At 42.0% G+C, this 13,349-nt stretch overlaps 1 protein-coding gene across 1 annotated transcript in view; it reads left to right on the top strand.

The window, feature by feature from the left end:
• Positions 1–13,349, top strand: part of DGKI (diacylglycerol kinase iota) — a 375,451-nt gene that overhangs the window by 144,060 nt on the left and 218,042 nt on the right. Inside the window, exons 4-5 of the mRNA XM_039860746.1 lie at positions 9,255–9,329; positions 10,633–10,689. Coding sequence (XP_039716680.1) covers positions 9,255–9,329; positions 10,633–10,689 — 132 coding nt within the window. The remainder of the gene's footprint in view (positions 1–9,254; positions 9,330–10,632; positions 10,690–13,349) is intronic.

The following is a 13,349-nucleotide window of genomic DNA, read 5'->3' on the forward strand; positions in this document are numbered from 1 at the left end:
ACACCAACAAGGATTAAAAGGCAAACTTTGATGTTTCTAGCTTATATTAAGCCTCAGATCTCTGCCGTGCCTTTGATATACTACCTCAGAACTAGAGAGAGCCATTGAGAAAACATCGAGACGCCATTTCCTGTTGTCTTCACTATGATTTCTGTAATATGTCCAGCCTATCCTCGTCCATATCAGTCTTCTAGAAATTCGTGAGTACAGTTATGTTTATGTGTGTAGGACTCTAATTGTATGAATTTCTACTTATAAATGTCTGTACACTTATAATCCTATTTATTTATATTCTTACACATATAGTAACACTTCAGTTAATCTACTGTGATACATGGCCACTTTGATCTGAGATAACTTTGAAGGGAGTGTAAAAATTGAGTAGGGTGTAGCCACAAAAGCAGCTGGAAAGAACCAAAGACAGGAAGGTAGCATTTGATAAAGCTATTGACCGGCTGTGGTCACATAAACTAGGACCCGCTGCCACCAAAGCTGAGAAGCATAGAGGAAATAAATGGGAAGAAGGAAATGAGAGAAAAAACAAGGAGCAGAAGGAAATACAAAGCAGCAGAGACAAGTCACGAGAGCAACAAAGTACAGAAACATTTATTAATAGCGGTAGTTATGGAAATGGGAAGTGTCCTCGGGTAAAATGAGAACGAGTGGGAAATAGCATTACGGATTTCTGAAGATGTCTTTGAGTTCATGAGGCTGAAATCCTTTTCTGATACATCATGACCAGGAAGGTGGGGTCAGAAGGAAGAAGGCAGCGTGACGATCTCGGCCTGGTCCGTGCCGGGCCACGTGCAGCCTTGCACAGCTGGCTCTGAGAGCTGTGGAGTGCTGTATTTTCCATTAAGTTTGTGTCACCCAATACAGAGTGATCAGGCTATCACCATACTTTTCCTAAGTAACAGCTGCGGCACACAGTTGTTTCATATATCGATAACACACCCGCATTTCATGCAGATAGATACCCAATCGAAGTCCAAAATGTAGATTTTAAGGTTCACACAGATTTCTGTTGTAGCCCATCAGAGAATCCTTCTTCCCATTAAGAAAATGTATTAAATTTGCCAACATAAGCCACTTTTAAACCACCCTTAAAGAAAAGGATTCGATATAAATTTTAATATAACAGTCAGCTATTGAGATACATGTACCTTTTTTCTGTCTTCAAATGAATTCTGTGCCATCTGGTCGTAGCTTTGTCCCATCCTCACTTAATGGTCCAATGCAGTGAGGTATCAGTCTTTCTAACCAGCTTTGAATTAACATGGTTTCTAGCAATTTGGTTTTTGCCAAATTGTTTTTCATATGAGCGCTGATTATCTCATCTTCAGGAGGACGAAAGGTTTTCGAGTTCTCATCTTCAGCTCACTTTTATTCTTTCTCCGTGTCTCTAGGAAAGTTGCAAGATTGACCCTCTGGGCCTTAGCTCAAGTGGGTCCTGCTTATCCTCTGGATACACAGGCCTATCCGAGATTACTCAGGGAAGGTGATTCTAGAAACTTAAACATTTCATATGCAGATTGCTTCAGGTAACGTGTTCCTTAGAACAGAACAAAATAGGCTGTTTGAAGAGCAAATTAAGTGAGTTTTATTGCAGTTCTTTAGAGGCAATTCCAGACATAACACAGCATGAGATGTGCAGTCAGCTGTGCACACAGGTAGCAAGCTGACCAAGGTGTGGGAGCAAAGCTGTCCTTGGCTATCACTTATTCTACTGGGAGACGTAAGGCCCAGGTGTGAGAAATCCGTGTTAACCTCCCAGGATGCCTGCGTGTGACTAGGAAGATGCCTGGGAATTGCCTGGTACTCAGTAGGGACTCAGCATTTATTGGTTGACTGACTTAATAAATCACGCATCTCATTCCTCTTATCTTTTTCCTTCCACTTTCAGATAGTGCCACATACGGGCACCAGATTAAATCATTACTTTTGGTTACATCAGTCTCAAAAACTCTATTGGTGCCCCCATTGCCAATTAGGCTGAAATTTGTATTTCTCGGGTTAGAGTTAAGGATTGTGGCATTCAGTTCGCAATGCACCTTTCTAGCCGAATCTGCATCACCCAATCAGGCCTTGTGTTTGGGATTTCTGGCCTGCTTGCTGGCCCCAATTCTGTCCAGGGTGCCTCCTCCTCACCCCCGCAACTGTCACTCAAATAAATATTCCAAGGTCTGTTTAGCTTGTAGCTACAGGTGGAATCACACGGCCGCAGTACCAACTTCCCATTCTCAACTCCACCCCTTTACATAAGAGCTCGGTATTCTGCAGATTCACCTTCCCATCAGATATTTTTTTTGGGCTCCGCAGGAGATGCCTCATTTGTGCTGATAAAAAGAGCCATTCAGGTAAAAGCACCGTGAAGCCTCTACCTGCTTTTCCTTTATTGTTTGCAGGTCTTCGAGCCCTCCGAGGCACTGAAGGCGCCTCCTTACCTCTTCCTTTGAGATTTCCTGATGTGAGATTGCTCCTGTCCCAGCGTGGGCTTTGTCTCATTATTCCAAAGTCACCAGTTCTCCAGACTGGGGCTGGGTTGGGGACTTGATGGGGCGAGAAAGCCCTTCTCTGCAAGCCTTTTCTCATTTCCTCTTCCCTCCCTCCCTTCTGGAATGTCCGTTGAGCTCCTGCGATGTGTCGGGCAATGTCCTTGGTGTTGGGTTATAGCAGTGTGGACCCACACAGAGGAATCTCTGTCTTCTGGGGACTGTACCGCGGGCCTCTCAGGAACTGTCCTGTGCCATTTCTCTTGCAGGCCCTCACGACACAGCTCCTTTGGCTTCTTAAACAGACAGTGTTCCCACTTCCCACGCCTGCGGACCCCCTCTCTCATTCCCCAGCCGGGCACACACACAGACGCCTCTGCACTCACCCACCAAATCAGATGCCCAACGACTCATGAAAACGGACACCTGCACATCCGGTGACTGTGCCCCATGCACACGCCAGAGCCAGTCTCCAGGCCTTTTAGGAAGCCTCAGTACCGACTGCGTGATGCGTCTGTGGATCTTCTCTCTGCTGCGTGTCCTCAGTTTTCCAAACATACACATCTTTTAAGGCCCAATTCAAGAATTTGCTTTCTCTGTTAGGCCCTTTTTACTGACTCAGCCTCCAGAGTTTTACCCTCCTCTAAAGTATAGCTCTTATTTTCTAGGCTGTTCCTTCAGCATTTAGCCAGCTGCGGCCTTCTCTTGTTAATGCCCCCCTTTTTTTTTCCCCAAGTCCTTCTTGTCTTCTCAAGTGGCTTCACGAGCTTCTCCGAGGAAGGACAGAAGCTTCTTCCTTTGTATTTCCTGAATAGCACTCAGAGTTTCTTTATCTGCATAGTAATGGTTGCCATCATTTATTGAATAAATGTCCAAAATATGCTTTGGAAAGGTCAGCGGTCAACAGACTGTTGCCGCGATATGAAAAATTCACTCATGCAGGACACCTCAGACCGTTGTAATTCCAGAGTGAGGCATGCCGGTATACGTTTGAGCGCTGCATGAATATTTTGGCACCAGTTTACATGAGTCCCCTTCCCAACCTCCTGTTGTTTCTGCTCCTTGTTCCTTTAGATATTCTGAGGTACTTTTGGCATCACTTAGTATCTAGGGTGTCAGTGGTGAGGAGCCATCTCAGAGAGATTCAGCCCTCAACAAGCCCTTGTCTCTACAGAGGCACAAACACAAGGCCTCTCCATCATGGACCATCAGAAGTTAGGCTGAGGGTGGGGGCCTTTAATACAGAATGAGGTCTCCATGTGGTAGGCCCTCTGAGAAGATCTCTGAGATTTCCCTTGGACCACAGATTCCTCTGGACACATGGCATCTCCGCTCCTTGGTCTGGAATAATGAAATCCTATTGTCGCAGAGAGACTTACTGATGTAACGAAGGCCCATAATAGGGGTGTGCTGAAACCTCAGTTAGCTACCCTCCTGGTTTGTCCAAAATGCCCTGTATTCTCCTTGGAGGAAAGGAAAGCCAACAGAAGTGGCAATAGAGGCTGTGCTTCAACCCCGAAATCTCACTAATGGAGCTTCCTGATAATGTCATTCATTTTTTTAATACCAATTTACAGATTGCATGCCAGGCTCCCCAGAGAAGCATAACTTGCCAAATATGCTTGTCATTCTTTTTAATTAGGTCTTTAAATAAATCAGAGGACTCTTGTTTTCATTTACGTTGGGTTACATAGCGGTGATGTTCCAGTTTGTGTTGCCCATGGAGGCGGCCCCCACCGAAAGTTCACCGAGTTCCCGACACTATAAGGGCTTGGGAAGCTTCTTCCCCTCCACTTTACTGAGCAGCCCATTCACGTCACCTTCGAAGACGAAAGAAGGCAGCCTTACCGGTGCGTTGCTGTCCATCCCTCCTCTCTACTCTTCCCCTGTAGGCCGAGCTTTGTGTCCAAAAGGGATCAAGAAGGGAGGATAAAATTCTTCTTGCCTGACCAGCAACCCTCCCTTAGTTTTATTCCTCAGAAGCATGATTCTTCTGATCTAAGGAAGGTGAGGGGCTGAGAAATCGCTGGGGAGAAGACAGCCAGGCAAGAGTTCAAGTTAGTCGGTCCAGCCCCCCATCCTCACGGCCCCACTTCTCTTGACCGTTCACCACCCAGTGCTCCATCCGGTCCCTTCCCCCGAGTGTCTTCTCTGCCTCCTTCTTCACCTCCAGTTGGATTGGGCTCCTGCCTAGAGTCCCTTCCCTGGCCGTACATCTTTCTGTCACTGTAGTTTCCGCGTTGGGACGGGGCTAATGGAAGCAGTAATTCCTTGCCTTAGTTCTGGGAGCCTGTGGTCTGGGAATTCTGTCTGGAGGGAGATGCTGCAAGCTCCTTCAACCCCGAAATCTCACTAATGGAGCTTCCTGGCCAGCAACAGCCTCTGGCCTCTGAGCTCTCCTGAGACCAAGAAAGTGTCGCAATGCTGGCTCTGAAGACTAAGAGTTTCCTCCGATGGTGGCGAAACCTGTGGAGGTGTGTACATGTGGAGCGGAGTGTCCGTAGAATGCAGAAGGAGAGGGGTGGCCAGCAGGCAGGCTAGTCGCCCCATCTCCAGGGAGAAATAAGGTTTATTTGGCGTGTGCCTTTTTGGGAAGGGGTAAGGCCAGCCTTGTTGTACATGCTTCTTGGGGTCAAACTTCAGATGACTGGGGTGACAATTAACTTTAGGTACATTAGGCAGCAAGGAGGCCCCAACCCTTTCACAAGTCACAGGGCCGTGAAACTAGGTTTTCCATCCCCTCCCGCCTCCTTTCCTTCCTTCTTTCTCTTTTTCTATCAAACCCTATTAATTACCACCAGATATTCATTGCTACTTAGCAAAAATCATGTCTTGCTCAAAAGAAGAACAAATAGCTTTCTCGGTCGTACATATGGATCTGGGACTGATGACCAAAGGAAGAGGTGAGGGCTGGAGAGGGACAGGATTAGATGTTCAACTTTATCAGGGATAATTACGTACTTTCTATTACCGCTTGCTTCTGATCCTTTTGTCCCCAGTCCCAGCTCCAGTGGTCTAAGGCTGTGACAGTTTTATTCCCGTGTTTGACATGAGCTGAAGAGTGGTAAGGCGCTGTCTCTGCTTCCAATGCCAGCAGTGCCTGCAGCATGGGAAGCGTGTGGGGCCAAGTTGGAACGTGACTGTTTTCCGTTACGGTCACTGTTAGGTCTGTGGGTCAGCTTATGTCCATCACCTTAAAGCACAGCTTATCACTGCATTATTATTGTTTAAGTAAGTCACCATTTTCCATATCATTGAACAATGTTGAAACAAAATTTAATATTGTTTAAATAAATTAGTTTTATAGCTTAAAGCACTGTGTATATTATCATGGTGTGATGGGCTATGATCTATATTATATCCTATATTGTATTCGTTCTCACAGATGTGACCCCCGACCCCGGCTCCAGGGAGAAATAAGGTTTCTCACATACACACCCACATACACACAAACATGATTGCAAACTAATGGGTTTCCTTTGACAAAATGAACAAACCCTTTGTAAGGACGCTAAGGTTACTTTACTTGATATTTAAAGCAGTAAGCCTAATGCGTCTTTAAAGTCACCGGTGAGAGTGAATTATTACATTTTTATCGTTTTAATTTTTAAGCATGTTTGGGCCCCAGGCCATATTTATTTTTTAAATTATGTTTTTGTGCCAAGTTCTATAACAACTTAAGTACTAACACGAAGAATAACAGCTAACCTGTTGAATTAATTTAATGACTTTTCCTGATTGATCACTTTTCATAGTGAAAGAAGTATTGGCTTAAATAAGAGTTTTTTAAAGAAAAAGTAAATACCTATAGTATTATAATGTCTTGATTCCTGCATTTTGTCTTTGCATTTAGATTAAATCTTGTGAATAAAAATTGTAACATAACCAAACACAAAAAAATCTTTATGTTTTGAGCAATTTCTGCCCAGAAGCTTATTATCGAGCTACTTCAAATAACTAAGTCATAAACCAAGAAGTCAGCAGTTAAGATTCTGACTCACTGAAATGGTTTTTATCAGTTGAGGAACTAACATCCATGTACTTTACTGTTTTTGAAGAAAGACCTAAGGCCTTCACTCAGAATTTATTCACTTAATTTTCCATATGATTATAAACCTTAGTTATCTGTTTCTCAGATTATAAACTGTAAAGAAGCTATTTAGGAAATGGAGAGCAACAAAATATAGATACGATGACATTAAAAAGGCTCTTTAGTCTGATAGAAACACAGGAAACAGGAAAATGACTGTGTTCTTTCTCGTAAAATGCATCATGCTGTAGTGTTTATGAAGAAAAATTAAGATTATAGATAATATATATTGCCTCCAAAAGCATGGAAGTGTGTAATATTGTATGAGAGTCTTAAAATTCAATATTGTTTAAATGAAATTAGTTTTATAACTGGAGGTATTTTTTACTTCATATATTATCTTCTCTAGAACATTGCACTTGAATTATTCCATATGAATGATATTAGTGTATATAATTATATACGAATAAGCAGAGAGATAACTTGTCTTAACCCAGTGATTCTCAAACTCTTCTAGCCCAGATCCTTTATTCTGAATTTCTAACTTGGAATCCAAACATGAAAAATAAGGCAAGGAAGAGGTATTCTGTTTCCAGTGAGTGCCTGCGGGTCCCTGAGCCTGCTCGGTGCCCTCCCTGCCATCTTCAGTAACTTTGTAGGAGTCACACAGAGTCCCTGGAGTTCGGCAGAACTTAATGCCGGGCACGAGGTCAGGCACAAGGCTAGACAAGAGCAGGAGTTATTGGTGAGGAAAGAGGCTTTTCAGGCGTCCTAACATCACAGCTCATCAGCGGTGGCCCATCGCGCTTGTCTGCAGTGTAATCTTCCAGGCGTTTTGTGGATAATGAGTAGACTGGAGTCAACTCCCATTTCCTTAGCATCACTGAGACTCTGATTAGCAACGTGACTCAAGTGCCCCATGCATTTGCTGCAGGTGGTGCTACAGCGGCGATCCACACCACGTGATCCAGAGGAAACGGGGGAGCAACAATAATTTGCTTATGGGCACGCTGCTCGTGAGAATTTGCAAACTCAAATTTTATTATTGTTGCTGGGCGTGATGCTGCTACTGCTGTTACTACTACTGCTACTTGTCCTTATTCTTAGTTCCCCCTTCCCGGCTAGTAGTAGAGCCGAGACACATTTCAGTAGTGCAACTGGACGCTTGGGTGTCCCTCATCCTCTGTTATCTGCAAAATCAATTGATGCTTAAACCGACTTAATGTCGCAGACTATGTTCTTTCCTCAGGTAGAGGAGAACCAGGGGAAACGTCACGCCCACATGCAGGGTGACTGAACCTCATCAGTGGGTGTCTGGACACCGAGTCTGGTTGCTGCAGTGTGGCAGTGCTCTAGGTCCTTGGCTGGTGGCTGATAACACTGTGGCTGCCCCGTGCTGAATACGGGGAGGCAGGAGGCTGTGGTTTCTTTCCTGATACAACACCCCCCAGCCCCACCCGCCACCACCCCCTCAAGGTGGTTGTTCGATCCTCCTATTTTCCTCGGTAGCAGCAACCCCTTATTCCTTCTCATCTCTCTGCCTGGCTCAAAAGTTATACCTCAGCGGGGGCAGCCACACATCAGGAGCAGGGAGGCTGCTGGCCATCTATGACAGCACCTTCCTTAAGGGTAGGGACACAGGACCTTTCACACTTGGAAGCTTCGATAGACTATTTCGCAGACTGGCTTTGATGTAATAAAGTTTCTCAAACGCCAAAATTGTTCACGCAGCTCCGCCTTCCGTCTGAGATTTTACATGGCGCTGGCAGTAACGAATTAAGATTCCACCATTTCCTTCTCTTCCTGCTGCTTGTTTTTTTTTTTTTAGCATTGGAGAAAAGATACACCTCAAAAAGTATTTTTATTGTGAATTTAAACTGATATTGACTGTGAGAGCAAATTTTGTAATACTTAAAGGTATGAGTGCTAGATTCAGGCCATCTGCCCCTGGGGGCCCTAATTACATGACCCCAGGCATATCACTTATTGTGCCTCTGTTTTTTCATCTGTAAACTGGGAGTCAGAATTGTATCTATTTCTTAGAGTTGTGAGAATTAAATGAGTTAACTATTTGTGAAGGACTTAACAAGGGTCGATGGCAGACAACAAGTACTAAATCCATTTTAGCTGTTTATTATTATTATTATTATTATTATTACTAGGTATAAAAGTTAGACTTGTCTTCTTGCTTTCATGAAGATTTGGGCAGAAACCCAAGTAGCTTAGTTTAGATTTGCGTTTGGGATAGAAGCTGGAATTGACTGGCCCCTTGAAATGCAGACTCTTTGCAGGAGAGGAAGAATGCTTGTTTTGAACTTAGACTTAACTTTATACATTAGTTGGCACTGCCCCTTAACTACTAGAGCGAAAATGTTGTTAAAAATGGAGAAAAACAATGCCTTCATTCTTAGGTTATGAAACTTAGAAATAACAGAATAAAGACTCCGGTTCATATTATATGCTCAATATCTAGCAGCTATTATAATTATTATATTTTGAAGAGAAAATCTAGGCCGCCCCTAATCATGAGGATATGGAGCTACTCAGTGGATCAGAGGACTGTTGATGAAGTTTGTTGTGTTATTGAATGTTTAAGATGAAACTGTAAATTTGCTTAGTAATACAAACCATTGCAAAGTTTGCTTTATTTACATATGCTCTTTTCTTAACCAAGGTCCTCTTCAGAACAGACTGTTAACATTTCTTCTTGTATTTTGAATTGAACGTTGTAGAAATCGGCCCTCAGGAGGAAGTGTGCAGTCTGTAAAATCGTCGTCCACACCGCCTGCATCGAACAGCTAGAAAAGGTGAGCCAGCGCCACCTGCTGTAAGTTTTGCTGCTTTGCAAGTGTTTGGACTTTCAAGACCAGGTATCAATTTCTGTTTCCAACTTTTTGAAAGCAATGCCCTTTAAAAAAAAAAAAGGAAGCCCAACATTATTACCAGATTAATAATGGAAAGGCAGTGCTTAAGGTTTGTTCTCTCTACTGTTTGCCAAAATATACTTTGATATCATTTTATGTTGACTTGGGAAAAGGAATAATGTGGTTAGAGAGAAAAGCCTGGTATGTACTAATTTTCTTTACAATAGCAAGCATTGTTATTCACCCATGGGGTTGTCTACAAGATGTTTTTTTCTTAAAGAAAAAAAATTCCATAAGCTCTTAAGAATCATTTTTTAGATATGCCTGACCTTCGTGAGTTTACTTCTTCCTAAATTAGCTGCAAGGGAGAAAGCCAGGCCGGAAGCCAGCTCTGAGTTCCTTTCTTCGAGCCGTGGGGGGAGCGGAAGTGACATCCTTGTGTGCCTTTCCCTCAGGAAAAATGGATTCTGCGTAGTCCATTTATCTGTCATCTGGGGGAAGGGAAAGGCTCCAACAGAAAGTTGTCTGCTGTTCTCACCCCTTTCATGCCTCCTACTCCGTTTTCATGTGTGATTCTCTGTGTGTTATTTATGTTCTTGAGCTGCCATGTGTTGAACTATTTTAATCCCTGCAACCTTCATTTAGTTTTACAGACACATTATTAATTGTTGCCAACTGCTACTTTGTGGGAATGACTGCTAATATTTTATCTCATGTCCCAACCCCATTTACTCATCTCTTCCTTTATTTCTGTATTTCTTTCACCTTATCATGTAGCTAAAGAAGTTATCAATATACCAGGAGATCTCCCCGTCTAAAAAAAAGGCAACACTGAATACTTTAATAAAGAATGTGTGTGAATCATCATATTGAAAATTTCTCGTTTATATTTTCCTACTTTTAAAATCTGAAACACAGATGGATGATTTCAGCTGCCGTATACTTTTCCTCTGACTTTTTATTATCTCAGTTTCTCGAATTTACAGTATAAGCATTATTGTAAGGTATGTTGATTTCATCAACGAGAGTGAAGAGACATACATGATTAGAGATATGGAATCACTTGAGATCTCTGAGATTATCTAGGGTGATGATTTCAATACTAAGAATAGTGTTAAACTTTGTTCCTTATTCTTCGGCATTTTGTTTTATAGTCTCACTGTTTGTCATTGTTGGTTTATTCAGGTAACTCATTCTAGCCTGATGTTTATCCCTAATATAATACACTTTTCTTTTTAAATGACAGATTAATTTCAGATGTAAACCAACATTTCGAGAAGGGGGCTCAAGATCACCAAGAGAAGTAAGTATTTCAGAGTTCTATTTTAAGCACTATCTTTTATTTCCCATTGATTCATTGGATTCATAGATCCTTGCCAGATATTAAAAAATAAAGTCCATCCTTCTTCATCTCCCATTACTTTCTTATTGATATATCAGCAAATACGGTCAGTAAAATTGCCAAGCCTCTTCAGGGTGTGTGCTGCCCTTTATTCTCATGGGATGTACTGGGGAGCTGAGGTCTTACTGAACGAGCCAGAGAGTGGGGTGGGGGCGGTGGTGGAATCGAAGAGGTAAGAGCGAGATGGCTTTCTGCTGTCTTTAGGTCCCTTTTCATTTCATTTTTCAATTTTGAATGAGTAGAAACTCTTTGAGGAGCAGCACGGTTATTGGGGGGCAGCACAGTTACTGAGTGTTCCTGTGAACATGGGAATCAGATTGCCTGGTTTCAGATCAGCCTCAATGCTCTGTGATTTGGGGCATTTCACTTAATCTGTTTAAGTTTTAATGTTTTTGTCTGATAGATAAGTAGGTAGGTAGGTAGGTAGATAGATAGGTAGGTAGATCGATCGATCGATTGATCAGTAAATAGGATGAGAACGAATGAACAAACTACACTCATAGCTCAGTTGTTTGAGTAGATATTGGAGGTGTGGAAGAAATTTAATGAGGTATTTAGTAATCTGAACTAAGCAGTAATATTGGAATTGAGAAAATTGGTAGATATAAATTTGAAGGCAACAAAATTGACAAGATGAAGTAAATGATTGGATTTTGGTCATGAAGACAGGAGAGCCTAGAATAAACCAGATTTCTGCTCTGGAAAACCAATTAGATGCTGGAAAATGAGTTGATTTGAGAATGGGGTAGAGAGATGATGAGTTTAGTTGTAGAACTCTCAAGTTTGAGGTGTCCTTGAGGTTCCCAATTGGAGATGCCCAATAGAAAGCTGAGTAGGGGCATGAGTTTGGAGCTTATGAGGGAGACTGGGCTAAAGGTAAGACATTTGTGAGTTGTCAGCATGTATAGTGATTAAAGCTATGATGAGAATAGGTGAATGAGAGAGCAGAGATAAAAGAAGTCTGAGTACAGAGAAGACCACTGATGTTTTAATGACAGTTAATGAAAAAAGACAGTGAAAAAGAATGACCTCATTGTCGCTGACTAACACAAGGATATTGGGAGAAAACGTGAAAAGAGAACAGGCTGGGAGTGGAGGCTGCGGATAGAGGAAAAAGAGTTGTCCCCATCAGTTGTCCTCTCCCACGGTGCTTGTCCACTATGTCAGCAGGAAGGTTATGGGTCACACAGAGAATTGGCGGGGAGATAACTCAGTGATAGCTCAAATGAAGGAGAAATTTCGTTTGAACAACAGAAGAAATAGTGTTGTGTTTTTAAGCTAGAGTTTATAAATTTCCATCCAGAGCATTCATGTGTACACCTTTAGCTCCCTATCCTTAATCTCTCTCTCTCTTTCTCTCTCTCTCCCTCTCTCTCTCTCTCTCTGCCTCTCTCTGCCTCTCTCTTTCTCTTTATTATATGTGTAATTTTCTAAGGCACAGTGTTTTGTTTTGTTTTTTAGTTTTCACTAACTGTATCACTTTTCTTTTATGAAGTCAGACCCTCCCTGTGTATTTTGGACACCCTCCTTTGTCTTATCAAGGACTTGATAGCTTTTCCTTTCCTACATTTTCAACCCTCCCTTCTAGAGTATTTCCATCAGCATAAACATTCTTCAATAGCTCCTATCTTTAAAAAAATATTTCTTAATCACCAACTGTGTCTTAACTGTGGCTCTGATTCTCAGTTCTGTGTTCACTGCTGAACTTCCAGAAAGTGTGTTAAATAGAAATAGCATATCTCCTAATCATTTTAACCTGTTCTGATCTGGTTTTTAGTCTCTCCTCCATTCACTGAAATTACTTTTTCTAAAATGTTGCCAACATCTGCCTGATGCCAAATCCATTAGATATTTTTCTGATTTTTGTTTCTTATTCAATCTTTCTAATGTATTCAAAATGGTCATTGTTCCATCTTCTTGAGACGCTCTTGTCTTTCCTAATTTTCCTCTTATTTCATCGGATAGTCCTTCCCACTCTCTTTCATTGCTCACTCCATCTGATCTGTACATTTTCTTCTGGGCTTGATACTTGGCCATGTTTTCTCTCTCCCCACTCTTGTTAAAAGAGCTCATCCAGACTTGTGGCTTTAACAATCAGGTCTGGGCTGACAACTCCTGGCTTAACACGTCTATTCCGCGCTTCTTAGAGTTTCATTGGCCATACGCACGGAATGTATCACAGTCGTCTCAAATATAATCCACTAAAAACTAAGCTCTTTATTCTCATCATCATAAAAACTATTTTTTTTCCCAATTCTTTTATACCTCAGAAAATGAGATGGCTATCGATCCAACTCTTCAATTGGGAAAACTGGTCGTATTGATTCCTTCTCTCATGTACTCAACCACATTTAATTAATTTGCCAGTCCTATCAATTTTATTTATGAAATACATTTCAAACCATCTATTTACCTCCATATTGGTTGTCAGTGCCTTTGACTTAGGCACCATGATTTCTCACTTTTGACCACTGCAATAGCTTCTCCGTAATTCCTTAATTCTCTTCTTCAACCAGCACGATTTAAGAGAGTGATCTTTTAAAATGAAAACTGGATCATGT

The sequence above is a fragment of the Pteropus medius genome, unplaced genomic scaffold (assembly GCF_902729225.1).
Source record: "Pteropus medius unplaced genomic scaffold, Ma_sr-lr_union100, whole genome shotgun sequence".
Classification (NCBI taxonomy): Eukaryota; Metazoa; Chordata; class Mammalia; order Chiroptera; family Pteropodidae; genus Pteropus; species Pteropus medius.